Raw genomic sequence first — 20,638 nt, 5'->3', positions numbered from 1 at the left:
TTCTCAGACCATACACATTGCTGCAGAGGTTACAGGGGTGGGGGGTCCGCCTGTCAGTGCTCAGACCATACACATTACTGCAGAGGTTACAGGGGTGGAGGGTCCGCCTGTCAGTGCTCAGACCATACACATTGCTGCAGAGGTTACAGGGGTGGGGGGTCCGCCTGTCAGTGCTCAGACCATACACATTGCTGCAGAGGTTACAGGGGTGGAGGGTCCGCCTGTCAGTGCTCAGACCATACACATTGCTGCAGAGGTTACAGGGGTGGGGGGTCTGCCTGTCAGTGCTCAGACCATACACATTACTGCAGATGGTACATGGGTGGGGGGTCCGCCTGTCAATGCTCAGACCATACACATTACTGCAGAGGTTACAGGGGTGGGGGGTCCGCCTGTCAGTGCTCAGACCATACACATTACTGCAGAGGTTACAGGGGTTGGGGGGGCCGCCTGTCAGTGCTCAGACCATACACATTACTGCAGAGGTTACAGGGGTGGGGGGTCCGCCTGTTAGTGCTCAGACCATACACATTACTGCAGAGGTTACAGGGGTGGGGGGTCCGCCTGTCAGTTCTCAGACCATACACATTGCTGCAGAGGTTACAGGGGTGGGGGGTCCGCCTGTCAGTGCTCAGACCATACACATTACTGCAGAGGTTACAGGGGTGGAGGGTCCGCCTGTCAGTGCTCAGACCATACACATTGCTGCAGAGGTTACAGGGGTGGGGGGTCCGCCTGTCAGTGCTCAGACCATACACATTGCTGCAGAGGTTACAGGGGTGGAGGGTCCGCCTGTCAGTGCTCAGACCATACACATTGCTGCAGAGGTTACAGGGGTGGGGGGTCTGCCTGTCAGTGCTCAGACCATACACATTACTGCAGATGGTACATGGGTGGGGGGTCCGCCTGTCAATGCTCAGACCATACACATTACTGCAGAGGTTACAGGGGTGGGGGGTCCGCCTGTCAGTGCTCAGACCATACACATTACTGCAGAGGTTACAGGGGTTGGGGGGGCCGCCTGTCAGTGCTCAGACCATACACATTACTGCAGAGGTTACAGGGGTGGGGGGTCCGCCTGTTAGTGCTCAGACCATACACATTGTTGCAGAGGTTACAGGGGTGGGGGGTCCGCCTGTCAGTGCTCAGACCATACACATTGCTGTAGAGGTTACAGGGGTGAGGTGTCCGCCTGTCAATGCTCAGACCATACACATTGCTGCATAGGTTACAGGGGTGGGGGGTCCGCCTGTCAGTGCTCAGACCATACACATTACTGCAGAGGTTACAGGGGTGAGGGGTCCGCCTGTCAATGCTCAGACCATACACATTACTGCAGATGGTACATGGGTGGGGGGTCCGCCTGTCAGTGCTCAGACCATACACATTACTGCAGATGGTACATGGGTGGGGGGTCCGCCTGTCAGTGCTCAGACCATACACATTACTGCAGAGGTTACAGGGGTGGAGGGTCCGCCTGTCAGTGCTCAGACCATACACATTACTGCAGAGGTTACAGGGGTGGGGGGTCCGCCTGTCAGTTCTCAGACCATACACATTGCTGCAGAGGTTACAGGGGTGGGGGGTCCGCCTGTCAGTGCTCAGACCATACACATTACTGCAGAGGTTACAGGGGTGGAGGGTCCGCCTGTCAGTGCTCAGACCATACACATTGCTGCAGAGGTTACAGGGGTGGGGGGTCCGCCTGTCAGTGCTCAGACCATACACATTGCTGCAGAGGTTACAGGGGTGGAGGGTCCGCCTGTCAGTGCTCAGACCATACACATTGCTGCAGAGGTTACAGGGGTGGGGGGTCTGCCTGTCAGTGCTCAGACCATACACATTACTGCAGATGGTACATGGGTGGGGGGTCCGCCTGTCAATGCTCAGACCATACACATTACTGCAGAGGTTACAGGGGTGGGGGGTCCGCCTGTCAGTGCTCAGACCATACACATTACTGCAGAGGTTACAGGGGTTGGGGGGGCCGCCTGTCAGTGCTCAGACCATACACATTACTGCAGAGGTTACAGGGGTGGGGGGTCCGCCTGTTAGTGCTCAGACCATACACATTGTTGCAGAGGTTACAGGGGTGGGGGGTCCGCCTGTCAGTGCTCAGACCATACACATTGCTGTAGAGGTTACAGGGGTGAGGTGTCCGCCTGTCAATGCTCAGACCATACACATTGCTGCATAGGTTACAGGGGTGGGGGGTCCGCCTGTCAGTGCTCAGACCATACACATTACTGCAGAGGTTACAGGGGTGAGGGGTCCGCCTGTCAATGCTCAGACCATACACATTACTGCAGATGGTACATGGGTGGGGGGTCCGCCTGTCAGTGCTCAGACCATACACATTACTGCAGATGGTACATGGGTGGGGGGTCCGCCTGTCAGTGCTCAGACCATACACATTACTGCAGAGGTTACAGGGGTGGGGGGTCCGCCTGTCAGTGCTCAGACCATACACATTACTGCAGAGGTTACAGTGGTGGGGGGTCCGCCTGTCAGTGCTCAGACCATACACATTACTGCAGAGGTTACAGGGGTGGGGGGTCCGCCTGTCAGTGCTCAGACCATACACATTACTGCAGATGGTACAGGGGTGGGGGGGTCCCCCTGTCAGTGCTCAGACCATACACATTACTGCAGAGGTTACAGGGGTGGGGGGTCCGCCTGTCAGTGATCAGACCATACACATTACTGCAGAGGTTACAGTGGTGGGGGGTCCGCCTGTCAGTGCTCCGACCATACACATTACTGCAGAGGTTACAGGGGTGAGGGGTCCGCCTGTCAGTGCTCAGACCATACACATTACTGCAGAGGTTACAGGGGTGTGGGGTCCGCCTGTCAGTGATCAGACCATACACATTGCTGCAGAGGTAACAGGGGTGGGGGGTCCGCCTGTCAGTGATCAGACCATACACATTGCTGCAGAGGTAACAGGGGTGGGGGGTCCGCCTGTCAGTGATCAGACCATACACATTGCTGCAGAGGTAACAGGGGTGGGGGGTCCGCCTGTCAGTGATCAGACCATACACATTGCTGCAGAGGTTACAGGGGTGAGGGGTCCGCCTGTCAGTGCTCAGACCATACACATTACTGTAGAGGTTACAGGGGTGGGGGGTCCGCCTGTCAGTGCTCAGACCATACACATTACTGCAGAGGTTACAGGGGTGGGGGGTCCCCCTGTTAGTGCTCAGACCATACACATTACTGCAGAGGTTACAGGGGTGGGGGGGTCCGCCTGTCAGTGCTCAGACCATACACATTACTGCAGAGGTTACAGGGGTGGGGGGTCCGCCTGTCAGTGCTCAGACCATACACATTACTGCAGAGGTTACAGGGGTGGGGGGGTCCGCCTGTCAGTGATCAGACCATACACATTACTGCAGAGGTTACAGGGGTGGGGGGTCCGCCTGTCAGTGATCAGACCATACATATTGCTGCAGAGGTTACAGGGGTGGGGGGTCCGCCTGTCAGTGATCAGACCATACACATTACTGCAGAGGTTACAGGGGTGGGGGGTCCACCTGTCAGTGCTCAGACCATACACATTACTGCAGAGGTTACAGGGGTGGGGGTCCGCCTGTCAGTGCTCAGACCATACACATTATTGCAGAGGTTACAGGGGTGGGGGGTCCGCCTGTCAGCGCTCAGACCATACACATTACTGCAGAGGTTACAGGGGTGGGGGGTCCGCCTGTCAGTGCTCAGATCATACACATTACTGCAGAGGTTACAGGGGTGGGGGGTCCCCCTGTCAGTGATCAGATCATACAGATTGCTGCAGAGGTTACAGGGGTGGGGGGTCCGCCTGTCAGTGCTCAGACCATACACATTACTGCAGAGGTTACAGTGGTGGGGGGGTCTGCCTGTCAGTGCTCAGACCATACACTTTACTGCAGAGGTTACAGGGGTGGAGGGTCCGCCTGTCAGTGCTCAGACCATACACATTACTGCAGAGGTTACAGGGGTGGGGGGTCCGCCTGTCAGTTCTCAGACCATACACATTACTGCAGAGGTTACAGGGGTGGGGGGTCCGCCTGTCAGTGCTCAGACCATACACATTACTGCAGAGGTTACAGTGGTGGGGGGTCTGCCTGTCAGTGCTCAGACCATACACTTTACTGCAGAGGTTACAGGGGTGGAGGGTCCGCCTGTCAGTGCTCAGACCATACACATTACTGCAGAGGTTACAGGGGTGGGGGGTCCACCTGTCAGTGATCAGACCATACACATTACTGCAGAGGTTACAGTGGTGGGGGGTCCGCCTGTCAGTGCTCAGACCATACACTTTACTGCAGAGGTTACAGGGGTGGAGGGTCCGCCTGTCAGTGCTCAGACCATACACATTACTGCAGAGGTTACAGGGGTGGGGGGTCCGCCTGTCAGTTCTCAGACCATACACATTGTTGCAGAGGTTACAGGGGTGGGGGGTCCGCCTGTCAGTGCTCAGACCATACACATTACTGCAGAGGTTACAGGGGTGGGGGGTCCGCATGTCAGTGCTCAGACCATACTCATTACTGCAGAGGTTACAGGGGTGGGGGGTCCGCCTGTCAGTGCTCAGACCATACACATTACTGCAGAGGTTACAGGGGTGGAGGGTCCGCCTGTCAGTGCTCAGACCATACACATTACTGCAGAGGTTACAGGGGTGGGGGGTCCGCCTGTCAGTGTTCAGACCATACACATTGCTGCAGAGGTTACAGGGGTGGGGGGTCCGCCTGTCAGTGCTCAGACGATACACATTGCTGCAGAGGTTACAGGGGTGGAGGGTCCGCCTGTCAGTGCTCAGACCATACACATTGCTGCAGAGGTTACAGGGGTGGGGGGTCCGCCTGTCAGTGCTCAGACCATACACATTACTGCAGATGGTACATGGGTGGGGGGTCCGCCTGTCAATGCTCAGACCATACACATTACTGCAGAGGTTACAGGGGTGGGGGGTCCGCCTGTCAGTGCTCAGACCATACACATTACTGCAGAGGTTACAGGGGTGAGGGGTCCGCCTGTCAGTGATCAGACCATACACATTACTGCAGAGGTTACAGTGGTGGGGGGTCCGCCTGTCAGTGATCAGACCATACACATTGCTGCAGAGGTTACAGGGGTGAGGGGTCCGCCTGTCAGTGCTCAGACCATACACATTACTGTAGAGGTTACAGGGGTGGGGGGTCCGCCTGTCAGTGCTCAGACCATACACATTACTGCAGAGGTTACAGGGGTGGGGGGTCCCCCTGTTAGTGCTCAGACCATACACATTACTGCAGAGGTTACAGGGGTGGGGGTCCGCCTGTCAGTGCTCAGACCATACACATTACTGCAGAGGTTACAGGGGTGGGGGGTCCCCCTGTTAGTGCTCAGACCATACACATTACTGCAGAGGTTACAGGGGTGGGGGTCCGCCTGTCAGTGCTCAGACCATACACATTACTGCAGAGGTTACAGGGGTGGGGGGTCCGCCTATCAGTGCTCAGACCATACACATTACTGCAGAGGTTACAGGGGTGGGGGGGTCCGCCTGTCAGTGATCAGACCATACACATTACTGCAGAGGTTACAGGGGTGGGGGGTCCGCCTGTCAGTGATCAGACCATACATATTGCTGCAGAGGTTACAGGGGTGGGGGGTCCGCCTGTCAGTGATCAGACCATACACATTACTGCAGAGGTTACAGGGGTGGGGGGTCCGCCTGTCAGTGCTCAGACCATACACATTACTGCAGAGGTTACAGGGGTGGGGGTCCGCCTGTCAGTGCTCAGACCATACACATTACTGCAGAGGTTACAGGGGTGGGGGGTCCGCCTGTCAGCGCTCAGACCATACACATTACTGCAGAGGTTACAGGGGTGGGGGGTCCGCCTGTCAGTGCTCAGATCATACACATTACTGCAGAGGTTACAGGGGTGGGGGGTCCCCCTGTCAGTGATCAGATCATACAGATTGCTGCAGAGGTTACAGGGGTGGGGGGTCCGCCTGTCAGTGCTCAGACCATACACATTACTGCAGAGGTTACAGGGGTGGGGGGTCCGCCTGTCAGTGATCAGACCATACACATTACTGCAGAGGTTACAGGGGTGGGGGGTCCGCCTGTCAGTGCTCAGACCATACACATTACTGCAGAGGTTACAGGGGTGGGGGGTCCGCCTGTCAGTGATCAGACCATACATATTGCTGCAGAGGTTACAGGGGTGGGGGGTCCGCCTGTCAGTGATCAGACCATACACATTACTGCAGAGGTTACAGGGGTGGGGGGTCCACCTGTCAGTGCTCAGACCATACACATTACTGCAGAGGTTACAGGGGTGGGGGTCCGCCTGTCAGTGCTCAGACCATACACATTACTGCAGAGGTTACAGGGGTGGGGGGTCCGCCTGTCAGCGCTCAGACCATACACATTACTGCAGAGGTTACAGGGGTGGGGGGTCCGCCTGTCAGTGCTCAGATCATACACATTACTGCAGAGGTTACAGGGGTGGGGGGTCCCCCTGTCAGTGCTCAGACCATACACATTGCTGCAGAGGTTACAGGGGTGGGGGGTCCCCCTGTCAGTGATCAGATCATAGATTGCTGCAGAGGTTACAGGGGTGGGGTGTCCGCCTGTCAGTGCTCAGACCATACACATTGTTGCAGAGGTTACAGGGGTGGGGGGTCCCCCTATCAGTGATCAGATGATACACATTGCTGCAGAGGTTACAGGGGTGGGGGGTCTGCCTGTCAGTGATCAGATCATACACATTACTGCAGAGGTTACAGGGGTGGGGGGTCCGCCTGTCAGTGCTCAGACTATACACATTACTGCAGAGGTTACAGGGGTGGGGGGTCCGCCTGTCAGTGCTCAGACCATACACATTACTGCAGAGGTTACAGGGGTGGGGGGTCCGCCTGTCAGTGCTCAGATCATACACATTGCTGCAGAGGTTACAGGGGTGGGGGGTCCGCCTGTCAGTGCTCAGACCATACACATTACTGCAGAGGTTACAGGGGTGGGGGTCCGCCTGTCAGTGCTCAGACCATACACATTGCTGCAGAGGTTACAGGGGTGGGGGGTCCGCCTGTCAATGCTCAGACCAGACACATTACTGCAGAGGTTACAGGGGTGGGGGGGTCCGCCTGTCAGTGCTCAGACCATACACATTACTGCAGAGGTTACAGGGGTGGGGGGGTCCGCCTGTCAGTGATCAGACCAGACACATTACTGCAGAGGTTACAGGGGTGGGGGGGTCCGCCTGTCAGTGCTCAGACCATACACATTACTGCAGAGGTTACAGTGGTGGGGGGTCCGCCTGTCAGTGCTCAGACCATACACATTACTGCAGATGGTACATGGGTGGGGGGTCCGCCTGTCAGTGCTCAGACCATACACATTACTGCAGAGGTTACAGGGGTGGAGGGTCCGCCTGTCAGCGCTCAGACCATACACATTACTGCAGAGGTTACAGGGGTGGGGGGTCCACCTGTCAGTGCTCAGACGATACACATTGCTGCAGAGGTTACAGGGGTGGAGGGTCCGCCTGTCAGTGCTCAGACCATACACATTGCTGCAGAGGTTACAGGGGTGGGGGGTCCGCCTGTCAGTGCTCAGACCATACACATTACTGCAGAGGTTACAGGGGTGGGGGGTCCGCCTGTTAGTGCTCAGACCATACACATTGTTGCAGAGGTTACAGTGGTGGGGGGTCCGCCTGTCAGTGCTCAGACCATACACATTGCTGTAGAGGTTACAGGGGTGAGGGGTCCGCCTGTCAATGCTCAGACCATACACATTACAGCAGATGGTACATGGGTGGGGGGTCCGCCTGTCAATGCTCAGACCATACACATTGCTGCAGAGGTTACAGGGGTGGGGGGTCCGCCTGTCAGTGCTCAGACCATACACATTACTGCAGAGGTTACAGGGGTGAGGGGTCCGCCTGTCAATGCTCAGACCATACACATTACTGCAGATGGTACATGGGTGGGGGGGTCCGCCTGTCAGTGCTCAGACCATACACATTACTGCAGATGGTACATGGGTGGGGGGTCCGCCTGTCAGTGCTCAGACCATACACATTACTGCAGATGGTACATGGGTGGAGGGTCCGCCTGTCAGCGCTCAGACCATACACATTACTGCAGAGGTTACAGGGGTGGGGGGTCCGCCTGTCAGTGCTCAGACCATACACATTACTGCAGAGGTTACAGGGGTGGGGGGTCCGCCTGTCAGCGCTCAGACCATACACATTACTGCAGAGGTTACAGGGGTGGGGGGTCCACCTGTCAGTGCTCAGACGATACACATTGCTGCAGAGGTTACAGGGGTGGAGGGTCCGCCTGTCAGTGCTCAGACCATACACATTGCTGCAGAGGTTACAGGGGTGGGGGGTCCGCCTGTCAGTGCTCAGACCATACACATTACTGCAGAGGTTACAGGGGTGGGGGGTCCGCCTGTTAGTGCTCAGACCATACACATTGTTGCAGAGGTTACAGTGGTGGGGGGTCCGCCTGTCAGTGCTCAGACCATACACATTGCTGTAGAGGTTACAGGGGTGAGGGGTCCGCCTGTCAATGCTCAGACCATACACATTACAGCAGATGGTACATGGGTGGGGGGTCCGCCTGTCAATGCTCAGACCATACACATTGCTGCAGAGGTTACAGGGGTGGGGGGTCCACCTGTCAGTGATCAGACCATACACATTACTGCAGAGGTTACAGGGGTGGGGGGGTCCGCCTGTCAGCGCTCAGACCATACACATTACTGCAGAGGTTACAGGGGTGGGGGGGTCCGCCTGTCAGTGCTCAGACCATACACATTACTGCAGAGGTTACAGGGGTGGGGGGTCCGCCTGTCAGCGCTCAGACCATACACATTACTGCAGAGGTTACAGGGGTGGGGGGTCTGCCTGTCAGCGCTCAGACCATACACATTACTGCAGAGGTTACAGGGCTGGGGGTCCGCCTGTCAGTGCTCAGACCATACACATTACTTCAGAGGTTACAGGGCTGGGGGTCCGCCTGTCAGTGCTCAGACCATACACATTACTGCAGAGGTTACAGGGGTGGGGGGTCCGCCTGTCAGTTATCAGACCATACACATTACTGCAGAGGTTACAGGGGTGGGGGGTCCGCCTGTCAGTGCTCAGACCATACACATTACTGCAGAGGTTACAGGGGTGGGGGTCCGCCTGTCAGTGCTCAGATCATACACATTGCTGCAGAGGTTACAGGGGTGGGGGGTCCGCCTGTCAGTGCTCAGACCATACACATTGCTGCAGAGGTTACAGGGGTGGGGGGGTCCGCCTGTCAGCGCTCAGACCAGACACATTACTGCAGAGGTTACAGGGGTGGGGGGGTCCGCCTGTCAGCGCTCAGACCATACACATTACTGCAGAGGTTACAGGGGTGGGGGGTCCGCCTGTCAGTGCTCAGACCATACACATTACTGCAGAGGTTACAGGGGTGGGGGGTCCGCCTGTCAGTGCTCAGACCATACACATTACTGCAGAGGTTACAGGGGTGGGGGGTCCGCCTGTCAGTGATCAGACCATACACATTACTGCAGAGGTTACAGGGGTGGGGGGTCTGCCTGTCAGTGCTCAGACCATACACATTACTGCAGAGGTTACAGGGGTGGGGGGTCCGCCTGTCAGTGCTCAGACCATACACATTACTGCAGACGTTACAGGGCTGGGGGGTCCGCCTGTCAGTGCTCAGACCATACACATTACTGCAGAGGTTACAGGGGTGGGGGTCCGCCTGTCAGTGCTCAGACCATACACATTACTGCAGAGGTTACAGGGGTGGGGGTCCGCCTGTCAGTGCTCAGACCATACACATTACTGCAGAGGTTACAGGGGTGGGGGGTCCGCCTGTCAGTGCTCAGACCATACACATTACTGCAGAGGTTACAGGGGTGGGGGGTCCGCCTGTCAGTGATCAGACCATACACATTACTGCAGAGGTTACAGGGGTGGGGGGTCCGCCTGTCAGTGCTCAGACCATACACATTACTGCAGAGGTTACAGGGGTGGGGGGTCCGCCTGTCAGTGCTCAGACCATACACATTACTGCAGAGGTTACAGGGGTGGGGGGTCCGCCTGTCAGTGCTCAGACCATACACAGTACTGCAGAGGTTACAGGGGTGGGGGGTCCGCCTGTCAGTGCTCAGACCATACACATTACTGCAGAGGTTACAGGGCTGGGGGGTCCGCCTGTCAGTGCTCAAACCATACACATTACTGCAGAGGTTACAGGGGTGGGGGGTCCGCCTGTCAATGCTCAGACCATACACATTACTGCAGAGGTTACAGGGGTGGGGGGTCCGCCTGTCAGCGCTCAGACCATACACATTACTGCAGAGGTTACAGGGGTGGGGGGTCCGCCTGTCAGCGCTCAGACCATACACATTACTGCAGAGGTTACAGGGGTGGGGGGTCCACCTGTCAGCGCTCAGACCATACACATTGCTGTAGAGGTTACAGGGGATGGCCGATATAACCTGGACATCTCCTGTATATAACTATATATGTACAGCTGGTATAACCTGGGCCTCTCCTGTATATAATTATATATGTACAGCCGGTATAACCTGGGCATCTCCTGTATATAATTATATATGTACAGCCGGTATAGCCTGGGCATCTCCTGTATATAATTATATATGTACAGCTGGTATAACCTGGGCATCTCCTGTATATAATTATATATGTACAGCCGGTATAACCTGGGCATCTCCTGTATATAATTATATATGTACAGCCGGTATAACCTGAGTATCTCCTGTATATAATTATATATGTACAGCCGGTATAACCTGGGCATCTCCTGTATATAATTATATATGTACAGCCGGTATAACCTGGGCATCTCCTGTATATAATTATATATGTACAGCCGGTATAACCTGAGTATCTCCTGTATATAATTATATATGTACAGCCGGTATAACCTGGGCATCTCCTGTATATAATTATATATGTACAGCCGGTATAACCTGGGCATCTCCTGTATATAATTATATATGTACAGCCGGTATAACCTGGACATCTCCAGTATATAATTATATATGTACAGCCGGTATGTACAGCCGGTATAGCCTGGGCATCTCCTGTATATAATTATATATGTACAGCTCGTATAACCTGAGTATCTCCTGTATCTAATTATATATGTACAGCCGGTATAACCTGGACATCTCCTGTATATAATTATATATGTACAGCCGGTATAACCTGGACATCTCCTGTATATAATTATATATGTACAGCCGGTATATCCTGGACATCTCCTGTATATAATTATATATGTACAGCCAGTATAACCTGGACATCTCCTGTATATAATTATATATGTACAGCCGGTATAACCTGAGTATCTCCTGTATATAATTATATATGTACAGCAGGTATAACCTGGGCATCTCCTGTATATAATTATATATGTACAGGCGGTATAACCTGGGCATCTCCTGTATATAATTATATATGTACAGCCGGTATAACCTGGGCATCTCCTGTATATAATTATATATGTACAGCCGGTATAGCCTGGGCATCTCCTGTATATAATTATATATGTACAGCTTGTATAACCTGGGCATCTCCTGTATATAATTATATATGTACAGCCGGTATAACCTGGGCATCTCCTGTATATAATTATATATGTACAGCCGGTATAACCTGGGCATCTCCTGTATATAATTATATATGTACAGCCGGTATAACCTGGGCATCTCCTGTATATAATCATATATGTACAGCCGGTATAACCTGGGCATCTCCTGTATATAATTATATATGTACAGCCGGTATAACCTGGGCATCTCCTGTATATAATTATATATGTACAGCCGGTATAACCTGGACATCTCCTGTATATAATTATATATGTACAGCCGGTATAACCTGGGCATCTCCTGTATATAATTATATATGTACAGCCGGTATAACCTGGACATTTCCTGTATAAAATTATATATGTACAGGCGGTATAACCTGGGCATCTCCTGTATATAATTATATATGTACAGCTGGTATAACCTGGGCATCTCCTGTATATAATTATATATGTACAGCCGGTATAACCTGGACATCTCCTGTATATAATTATATATGTACAGCTGGTATAACCTGGGCATCTCCTGTATATAATGATATATGTACAGCTGGTATAACCTGGGCATCTCCTGTATATAATGATATATGTACAGCCGGTATAACCTGGGCATCTCCTGTATATTATATATGTACAGCTGGTATAACCTGGGCATCTCCTGTTTATAATGATATATGTACAGCTGGTATAACCTGGGCATCTCCTGTATATAATGATATATGTACAGCTGGTATAACCTGGGCATCTCCTGTATATAATGATATATGTACAGCTGGTATAACCTGGGCATCTCCTGTATATAATTATATATGTACAGCCGGTATAACCTGGGCATCTCCTGTATATAATTATATATGTACAGCCGTTATAACCTGGGCATCTCCTGTATATAATTATATATGTACAGCTGATATAACCTGGCTATCTCCTGGCTCAGGTCTATACATGGCGCTGGGCTCTGGTGCGTGGTCTGTTCATCACGCTGGGCTCTGGTCTGTACATGGCGCTGGGCTCTGGTCTGTACATGGCGCTGGGCTCTGGTCTGTACATGGCGCTGGGCTCTGGTCTGTACATCGCGCTGAGCTATGTGGGGTGGTCTGTACATGGCGATGGGTTCTGGTCTGTACATGGGGCTGGGCTCTGGGGGGTGGTCTGTTCATCACGCTGGGCTCTGGTCTGTACATGGCGCTGGGCTCTGGTCTGTACATGGCGCTGGGCTCTGGTCTGTACATCGCGCTGAGCTATGTGGGGTGGTCTGTACATGGCGATGGGTTCTGGTCTGTACATGGGGCTGGGCTCTGGGGGGTGGTCTGTGCATCGAACTGGGCTCTGGTCTGTACATGGCGCTGGGCTCTGGGGTGTGGTCTGTACATGGCGCTGGGCTCTGGTCTGTACATGGGGCTGGGCTCTGGGGAGTGGTCTGTACATGGCGCTGGGCTCTGGTCTGTACATGGGGCTGGGCGCTGGGGCTCTGGTCTGTACATGGGGCTGGGCTCTGGTCTGTACATGGGGCTGGGCTCTGGTCTGTGCATGATGCTGGGCTCTGGGGGGTGATGTATACATTGCACTGGGCTCTGGTCTGTACATGGCTTTGGGGGCTGGTCTGTGCATGGGGCTGGGCTCTGGGGGGGTGGTCTGTACATGGTGCTGGGCTCTGGTCTGTACATGGGGCTGGGCTCTGGGGGGGTGGTCTGTGCATGGCACTGGGCTCTGGGGGGTGGTCTGTACATGGCGCTGGGCTCTGGTTTGTACATGGGGCTGGGCTCTGGGGGGTGGTCTGTACCTGGTGCTGGGCTCTGGTCTGTATATGGGGCTGGGCTCTGGGGGGTGGTCTGTACATGGCGCTGGGGCGTGGTCTGTGCATGGCGCTGGGCTCTGGTCTGTACATGGGGCTGGGCTCTGGGGGGTGGTCTGTACCTGGTGCTGGGCTCTGATCTGTATATCGGGCTGGGCTCTGGGGGGTGGTCTGTACATGGCGCTGGGGCGTGGTCTGTACATGGTGCTGGGGCGTGGTCTGTGCATGGTGCTGGGCTCTGGTCTGTACATGGCGCTGGGCTCTGTGGAGTGGTCTGTACATGACACTTGGCTCTGGGGGGTGGTCTATACATGGCGCTGGGGAGTGATCTGTACAGTACATGGTGCTGGGTTCTGGTCTGTACATGGGGCTGGGCTCTGGGGGGTGATCTGTACATGGCGCTGGGCTCTGGGGGGTGGTCTGTACATGGCGCTGGGCTCTGGTCTGTACATGGCGCTGGGCTCTGGGGGGTGGTCTGTGCATGGTGCTGAGCTCTGGTCTGTACATGGGGCTGGGGGGTGGTCTGTACATGGCGTTGGGCTCTGGGGGGTGATCTGTATATGGCGCTGGGCTCTGGGGGGTGGTCTGTACATGGCGCTGGGCTCTGGGGGGTGATCTGTACATGGCGCTGGGCTATGTGGGGTGGTCTGTGCATGGTGCTGAGCTCTGGTCTGTACATGGGGCTGGGCTCTGGGGGGTGGTCTGTACACAGTGCTGGGCTCTGGGGGGTGGTCTGTACATTGTGCTGGGCCCTGGGGGTTGGTCTGTACTTGGGGTTTGGTCCTGACTTCGGCGGGTGCAGTTAGCACTGGGGGGCTTACATTTGCTGTCGCTTCTCCTCTTTCCTTAGGTGCTGCCCGCAGATGAGGTTGAGCAGGATGGCTGTGCAGAGAGGAGTCGTCTTCTTGCTCTGTGAGTTTTTTGGCCCTGGGACGAGACCCCTGAGCACAAACCACCTGTGCTGCGTACCCATCTCACAATCTATTTGAACCTATATGTCATGATCCCAGTGCAGGTTTGACCTGCACATCAGGGGTTAATGTCTTGAGCCCAGTGCAGGCTTTGACCTGGGGTTAATTATTGTGGCCTCTCTTTGGTTCATGGAGAGCTTCTTATAGCCGTGGGAGACTCCAATCCCCGGCAGTTATACTTTTGCCTTTGGCCGAGTGTGTTGACCCCTGTGTGCCTGTGCCTGTTCATTGTCTTCTAGCTTGCTTCTATGGTTCTGACCCGGTTCTGTTCCCCGTTGTGAGTTTGCCTGTTGATTCTGTACTGCGCTACCCTCTCGGTGTATGACTCCTTGCCTGTGACCTGACTATTCTTTGCTCGCCTCTCTCGTACTTTGCAGCTATGCAAATATAAAAAGAGAGAAGCCAGCGCTGTCGGTGGTCAGAACGCATAACATGAAGTGTAACGCACATATTAACATCTAACTGTAATCAATATGAGACATTTGGCAAAATATTGATCAATAAATTGAGCCACCCCGCCGTGCCAAGGCAATCTCATGTGGGGGGTCCTACTCTACATTTTTATTATTCACTGTGCCATTACGGCCTCCTGAACATTTTAAAAGCAAGACCATATCTATTGCAAATGTACCTGAAACATGTCTGAATCGCTCCCGTGCAACCAGATGAAACAAGTGCAGATAAAGGCCAACCGGGTCTGAACACAGACATCTCAGGTTAAACCTCCACACACTGCCCGACCAGCAAACACAGATGAAGGGCGATGCAGGCTCAGACACAGGTGCACAAATTATAAAGCCTGGGGCAGGGCGGGGCTGCTGTGTGTGTGCACAGCAGCCTAGATCCATCACAATGAACACAGCAAAAATGGCGAACATGACCCAGTGCGCACGGTAATAGTGGTGGTCAGCTGAGATGTCTATGTTCAGACCTGGTTTTCCTTTATCTGCACTTGTTTCATCTGGCTGCACGGGAGCGATTCAGACATGTTTCAGGTACATATGTAATAGATATGGTCTTGCTTTTAAAATATTCAGGAGGCCGTAATCGCACAGTGAGTAATAAAAAATGTAGAGTAGGACCCCCCACATGAGATTGCCTTGGTGCGGCGGGGTGGCTCAATGTATTGATCAATATTTTGCCAAATGTCTCATTTTGATTACAGTTAGATGTCAATATGTGCATTGCACTTCATGTTATGCGTTCTGACCATCGGCAGCGCTGGCTTCTCTCTTTTTATATTGACTTTGCAGCTATCTCCATGTATGACTCATTGACTACGTCCTGACTCCCCGTTCTGTCTATCCTCTGGTTTTGATGTGTTATCTCATGCTTTGACCCCAGCCTGTCTATACCTCTTGGTAACTGTGTCTCGCAGTTACCCTGCTAGGAGTTTTCCTGCAGCTCCTAGCTATCTGGAGTTTAGGCCACGCCCCTAGCAGTCACGTGCTTCAGGTCCTGCGGCTCTGAAGTACGCACCTACTCGGCTGCTGCCCGCTCCACAGGTATCTCTGAGCACAGTTCGCTTTACTCTGGACACACGCACTGGCTCAGTGAGCAAGTTCAGTGCGGTGTTCCTGACATCATAACTGGCCTGCTATTTTTTTTTTCTCTCCTCACTTCTGCAGCATGGACCCAATGTGTGCTTTATCTGAGCAGGTGAAATGCTTGACTCAGTCACTGCAGAAGCTTAGTTTGGAGCACCAAGCTCTGGCCCAGTCCCAACGGCGGGTGGAGGACTCGGTTCAGGGGGCGCTTTCCCCAGGCTTCCAGCAGGTGGGAAATAGAGATGTAATTTTAGTCCCACCCGAATCCCCGGTTCTATTGCCAGATACGTTTGCTGGTAACAAAAATGATTTCAGAGCATTTAAGGAGGGCTGTAAGCTTTTTTTCTCTTTGAGACCCGCTCCTCTGGGGATGAGAAACAGAGGGTGGGGGTAGATATGTCCCTCCTTAGGGGGTCCCCACAAGCCTGGGCATTTTCGCTTTCCTCTTCTGCCCCTGAGAGAATGTCTGTGGATGCATTTTTTGAAGCCTTAGGGCTTATTTATGATCCAGATAGAGTGCGTTTGGCTGAGGACAAGGTGATGAGTGTCTGTCAGGGGAAGCACTCGGCCGAATGGTTCTGTACTGAATTCAGACGTTGGGCAACTGAGATTTCCTGGAGTGATGCCGCCCTTCGGGGGCTGTTCCGTAGAGGCCTGTGTGAACGTCTGAAGGATGCTTTGGCACTTCATCCTCCGCCTGACTCCCTGGCAGATGCCGTGACCCAAGGGGTTCGCATGAATCGCAGACTGCAGGCAAGAGGTGTTATGCAACTGGAAACACCATTATTCTCCAGTGGAGATGAGACCCAGACTCTTCCTATGGCTATGGAGGTGAGCCCTGTCACCTGTGAGGAGAAGGAAAGAAGACGCCACCGGGAGAAGCAGTTGTGCTTCTATTGTGGGGAATCTGGACACTGGAAGAAGGACTGCCGTCATCCTCCAAGATGGCGGGAAACGACTAGGTCTGGGTAGTAGTCGAGGAGGCTACCCAGACCTTCAGGTAAAATTTTCCTCACGTGCAAAAATGGTGCTGCAGGTGGAACTGGAACTTGGTGATGGTCCTGTTCAGACTACTGCTTTTGTTGACTGTGGCTCTGCTGTTAACCTGATTAATGCCCGGATTATGACTCTTAATAAGGTAAGGACAGTCAGGCTTCACGGTCCTGTTAAACTTCTGGCAATTAACTCATCCTCTCTTTCTCAGGATGTTATCTGTTTCAGGTCTGAACTTTTTTCTCTAAAAGTGGGTTCCACTCATGTGGAAAAACTAAGTTGTCTTGTGCTAGATAACTTGCCTGCAGGACTGGTACTGGGGATGCCTTGGCTTCAACGCCATAATCCTACCATTGATTGGGTGACGGGGGAGATCACTCAATGGGGATGTAAAGATAAATGTGGTAACCTGGGACATCTTGTTAATGCTGTTAACTCCGTATCTGTGTTGTCTATCGGTCTGGAAGGTATTCCGGAGTACTGGAAGGATTTTGAAGACGTTTTTTCTGAAAGTGAGACTGAGGCGCTGCCGCCACATAGACCCTACGATCGTGTCATTGAGTTAGTACCCGGTGTTACAGAACCACTCAGCACCCAGAATATGTTGTGCAGTTATATGTATATATAATAGGTTCCATGTGAGATGCATGTCCCTAATGTATCAGCAGTGTCCGCCCTCCCCCCACCTTTGTAATTCCCACAGTAAACATACGCAGGCTCCGGCCACCTGCGGCTTTTGTAATGTATGTCTGGCCTGCCGCTTTTCTATTGGCCTGCCCTCTGTATCTGTGTGATATATTCTGTGCCCTGTGAGTAAAGTGTTGTCAGACTGGAAATACATGGAGAAGCAGTGATCTTTTATATGCGCCCATGCACTCAGAGGAATTCCAGCCAGCGTCATTCATTCAGACTCCAGCCAACGCAGAGCGGACCTCCGAAAACACGGGGTGGTACTGAAAGAGGTACCCCAGCTTGGAAGACCCCGTTACACTGGTGGCAGACAGCGGGATTTGATACCCCTTCTACAGGAGGAAAGGAATGAATGGAAAATAACTACCAGAAGCTAAAGAGGACTACATTAAAAGATCTGGTGGAAGCCCGAGGGTTGATCGCCAGCAACAAAACAAAAGTGGATTTGATAGCAGCCATCATGGAACACGACAGTGCAGCGCCTCCCAATGTGAACGTGGAGGAGACCGAATTCCACGAGGGAGGTAAAGAACAGACTGGCGTTCTATGGCCCAAACCCTGCAGTAGAGATCATACAAGAGGTGATGGCTGATGTGCGTACTGATCTGAAGGAAAAGATGGCCGAGCGGACCAGGATAGAGCTAGCCAAGATGGAGATGGCAGAGCGGACCAAAGTGGAGCTGGCCAAGATGGAGATGGCAGAGCGGAGAGAGGAGAGTCAGCGAGCAGGGGGAGCTCTGGCCTTCGACCAGGTACCTTCAACAGTAAGCCACAAAAAGATCCAGTACAATGCCTTCCGACAGTTGGGGGATAGTAGAAACTGAAAGAAAAAGAGCGCAATAGGGTCTTACCCGAGAAAACACAGATATAAGTCAATGGTTTATACTCACCCTCTGCAGGAGAGTAACAGGCATAAAGGAACAAGGTCAGCTTGCTGCAAATCCAAATGACCACGCCGTGGCCATAAATCTTCAGATTCAAGGAAGGAATTTTTATGGATTAAACGTGCGCTACCAGACCATCACTCCTCACAAGTTGTATAGTTAATACATTTATTTCCCTACGCGTTTCAAAGTTAAAAACTTCTTCCTCAGGGGATGATATGTAAGTTGGGGGAGGCAGAGGAAGACATTGATGGCTTCTGCAGGACTTTGAGCGGCAGTGTGCCCTTCATCAAGTGAAGCCGGAGGAACGGGTTCAGATTCTGGCCAGCAAGCTGACAGGCCGGGCAGCGGACGTCTATCGCACGGTACCTGATGAGGACTGTATGGACTATGAGCGGATCAAAGAAGTGATCTTGGCCCGGTATGCGCTGACACCAGAGGCCTATCGCCAAAAGTTCCGCGGACTTATAAAACGCGTAACCGATACCCACGCTGAATGGGCCTGTAAATTACGGCGGTCACTGCTACAGTGGGTACAAGGGAGCCAAGCAACCACTAAGGAGGACGTCCTCCAGCTCTTCCTGTTAGAACGATTCTTTAATGGACTAAACCCCGAGACACGGGAATGGCTTCGGGACAGGCGGCCACCGACTCTTGAGGAAGCCGCTCGTCTGGCCGATGAACATCATGATGCCAGGAGGCCGCAGTTCTCCGGATCAAAGGTGGTCACTAGGGGCCCGCCCATGGACCTGGAGGGCCCCAAACCATCGAAGATTGTAGGGGGGCCAGCTAGAAACCCGGCCTACCACAGTCCCCCTGGGGCGCGATGCCACACCTGCCGTCAGCTGGGCCACCTGCAAAGACAATGCCCCAACCGGACTCAGCATACCCAGTGGCCAAAGGCGGGAACAGCTACCTTCAGCCGGGCTGCTGTACACTGCTACCAAGGCGAAGCTGACCCGGCATTGGGGGCTACGACTAACCAAGGGATGGAAGAGATGGAGGAAGTGCTGCATGAAGAAGACCCCGTGCAGGCAGGCCGGGCAGGTAATCGACAACAGCATCGACAGGTCGTGTGGGTTAATGGGAAACGTATGCAGGGACAAAGAGATTCCGGAGCAACTTTGACCCTTGTGAAGCCTCATCTCGTCCGGGACCAAGAGAAGACGGACCGGACAGTGGCAGTCCGTGTAGCAGGGAGAGCTATACATCGACTACCCACTGCCAGGATTCACCTGAACTGGGGAGTCGGGGATGGCCTTGTTCAGGTCGGCTTAATGGAGGATTTGCCTGCAGACGTCTTGCTGGGAAATGACTTGGGGCCCATGTTGCCTGCATTCTAGGTGGCCCCTCTGGCTGAGACCTATCCTGTGACCACCCGGAGACAAGCTCGAGCTGCGGAGGCGGAATCACACTCAGAGGCCCAGGTAAGACATTCCAGCCCTACACATATTCCCATAGCCAGACACATTTCTTGGGCCACCCCAGATGAATTTAAGAGGGAGTTACTTGAGGATCCTTCATTAGAGGGATATCGTGGGAAGGCACAGGAGGGGAGAGGAGTACTGGAAGGGGAACAGTTTGTATGGAAGCAGGGACTCCTCTACCGGATCACAGAGCAGCACCACACAGGGACGAGCCCCACTATAAAACAACAGCTGGTAGTTCCCAAGAAGTATAGGCAGGAGTTACTGCGAATCTCTCATGATCTACCCTTGGCCGGGCACCTCGGCGTCAGGCGCACCAGGCATCGTCTGACACAAAACTTCTTTTGGCCGGGGGTAACCTATGATGTTCGTCAGTACTGCCAGACCTGTGACAGTTGTCAGCGCATTGGCAAGAGGGGGGATCGATGCAAGGCCAAATTACGCCCCCTCCCCATTGTGGAGGAACCATTTAGCCGAGTAGCGGTCGATCTGATAGGGCCGTTAGCCAAACCCAGTCCGTCCGGGAAATAGTATATATTGACAGTAGTAGATTATGCCACACGGTATCCAGAGGCGGTTGCGTTACCTAACATACTGGCAGAGACGGTGGCGGCCGCCCTGCTCCAGGTTTTCTCACGGGTTGGATTTCCCCGGGAGATTATCTCGGACCAGGGTACCCAGTTTACAGCAGAGGTGACCAACCAACTGTGGAAGCTGTGCGGCGTAA

General features: G+C 53.6%; 1 protein-coding gene across 2 annotated transcripts in view; it reads left to right on the top strand.

Annotated features, from left to right (window-relative positions):
- The window catches only part of IL34 (interleukin 34), a 48,578-nt gene that overhangs the window by 9,530 nt on the left and 18,410 nt on the right, over positions 1-20,638 (top strand). The window contains exon 2 of one of the 2 annotated variants that reach the window (XM_073564330.1): positions 14,250-14,311. In XM_073564330.1, the coding sequence (XP_073420431.1) occupies positions 14,263-14,311 (49 nt within the window). In that variant the 5' untranslated portion in view covers positions 14,250-14,262. Of the gene's footprint in view, positions 1-14,168; positions 14,312-20,638 lie in introns of those variants that run through there. The other variant, XM_073564331.1, reaches the window with a different exon arrangement.

This window comes from Dendrobates tinctorius, unplaced genomic scaffold, assembly GCF_039654945.1.
Source record: "Dendrobates tinctorius isolate UK_male_01 unplaced genomic scaffold, ASM3965494v1 ptg000450l, whole genome shotgun sequence".
Lineage (NCBI taxonomy): Eukaryota > Metazoa > Chordata > Amphibia > Anura > Dendrobatidae > Dendrobates > Dendrobates tinctorius.
This window is presented reverse-complemented; position numbering and strand designations above follow the sequence as displayed.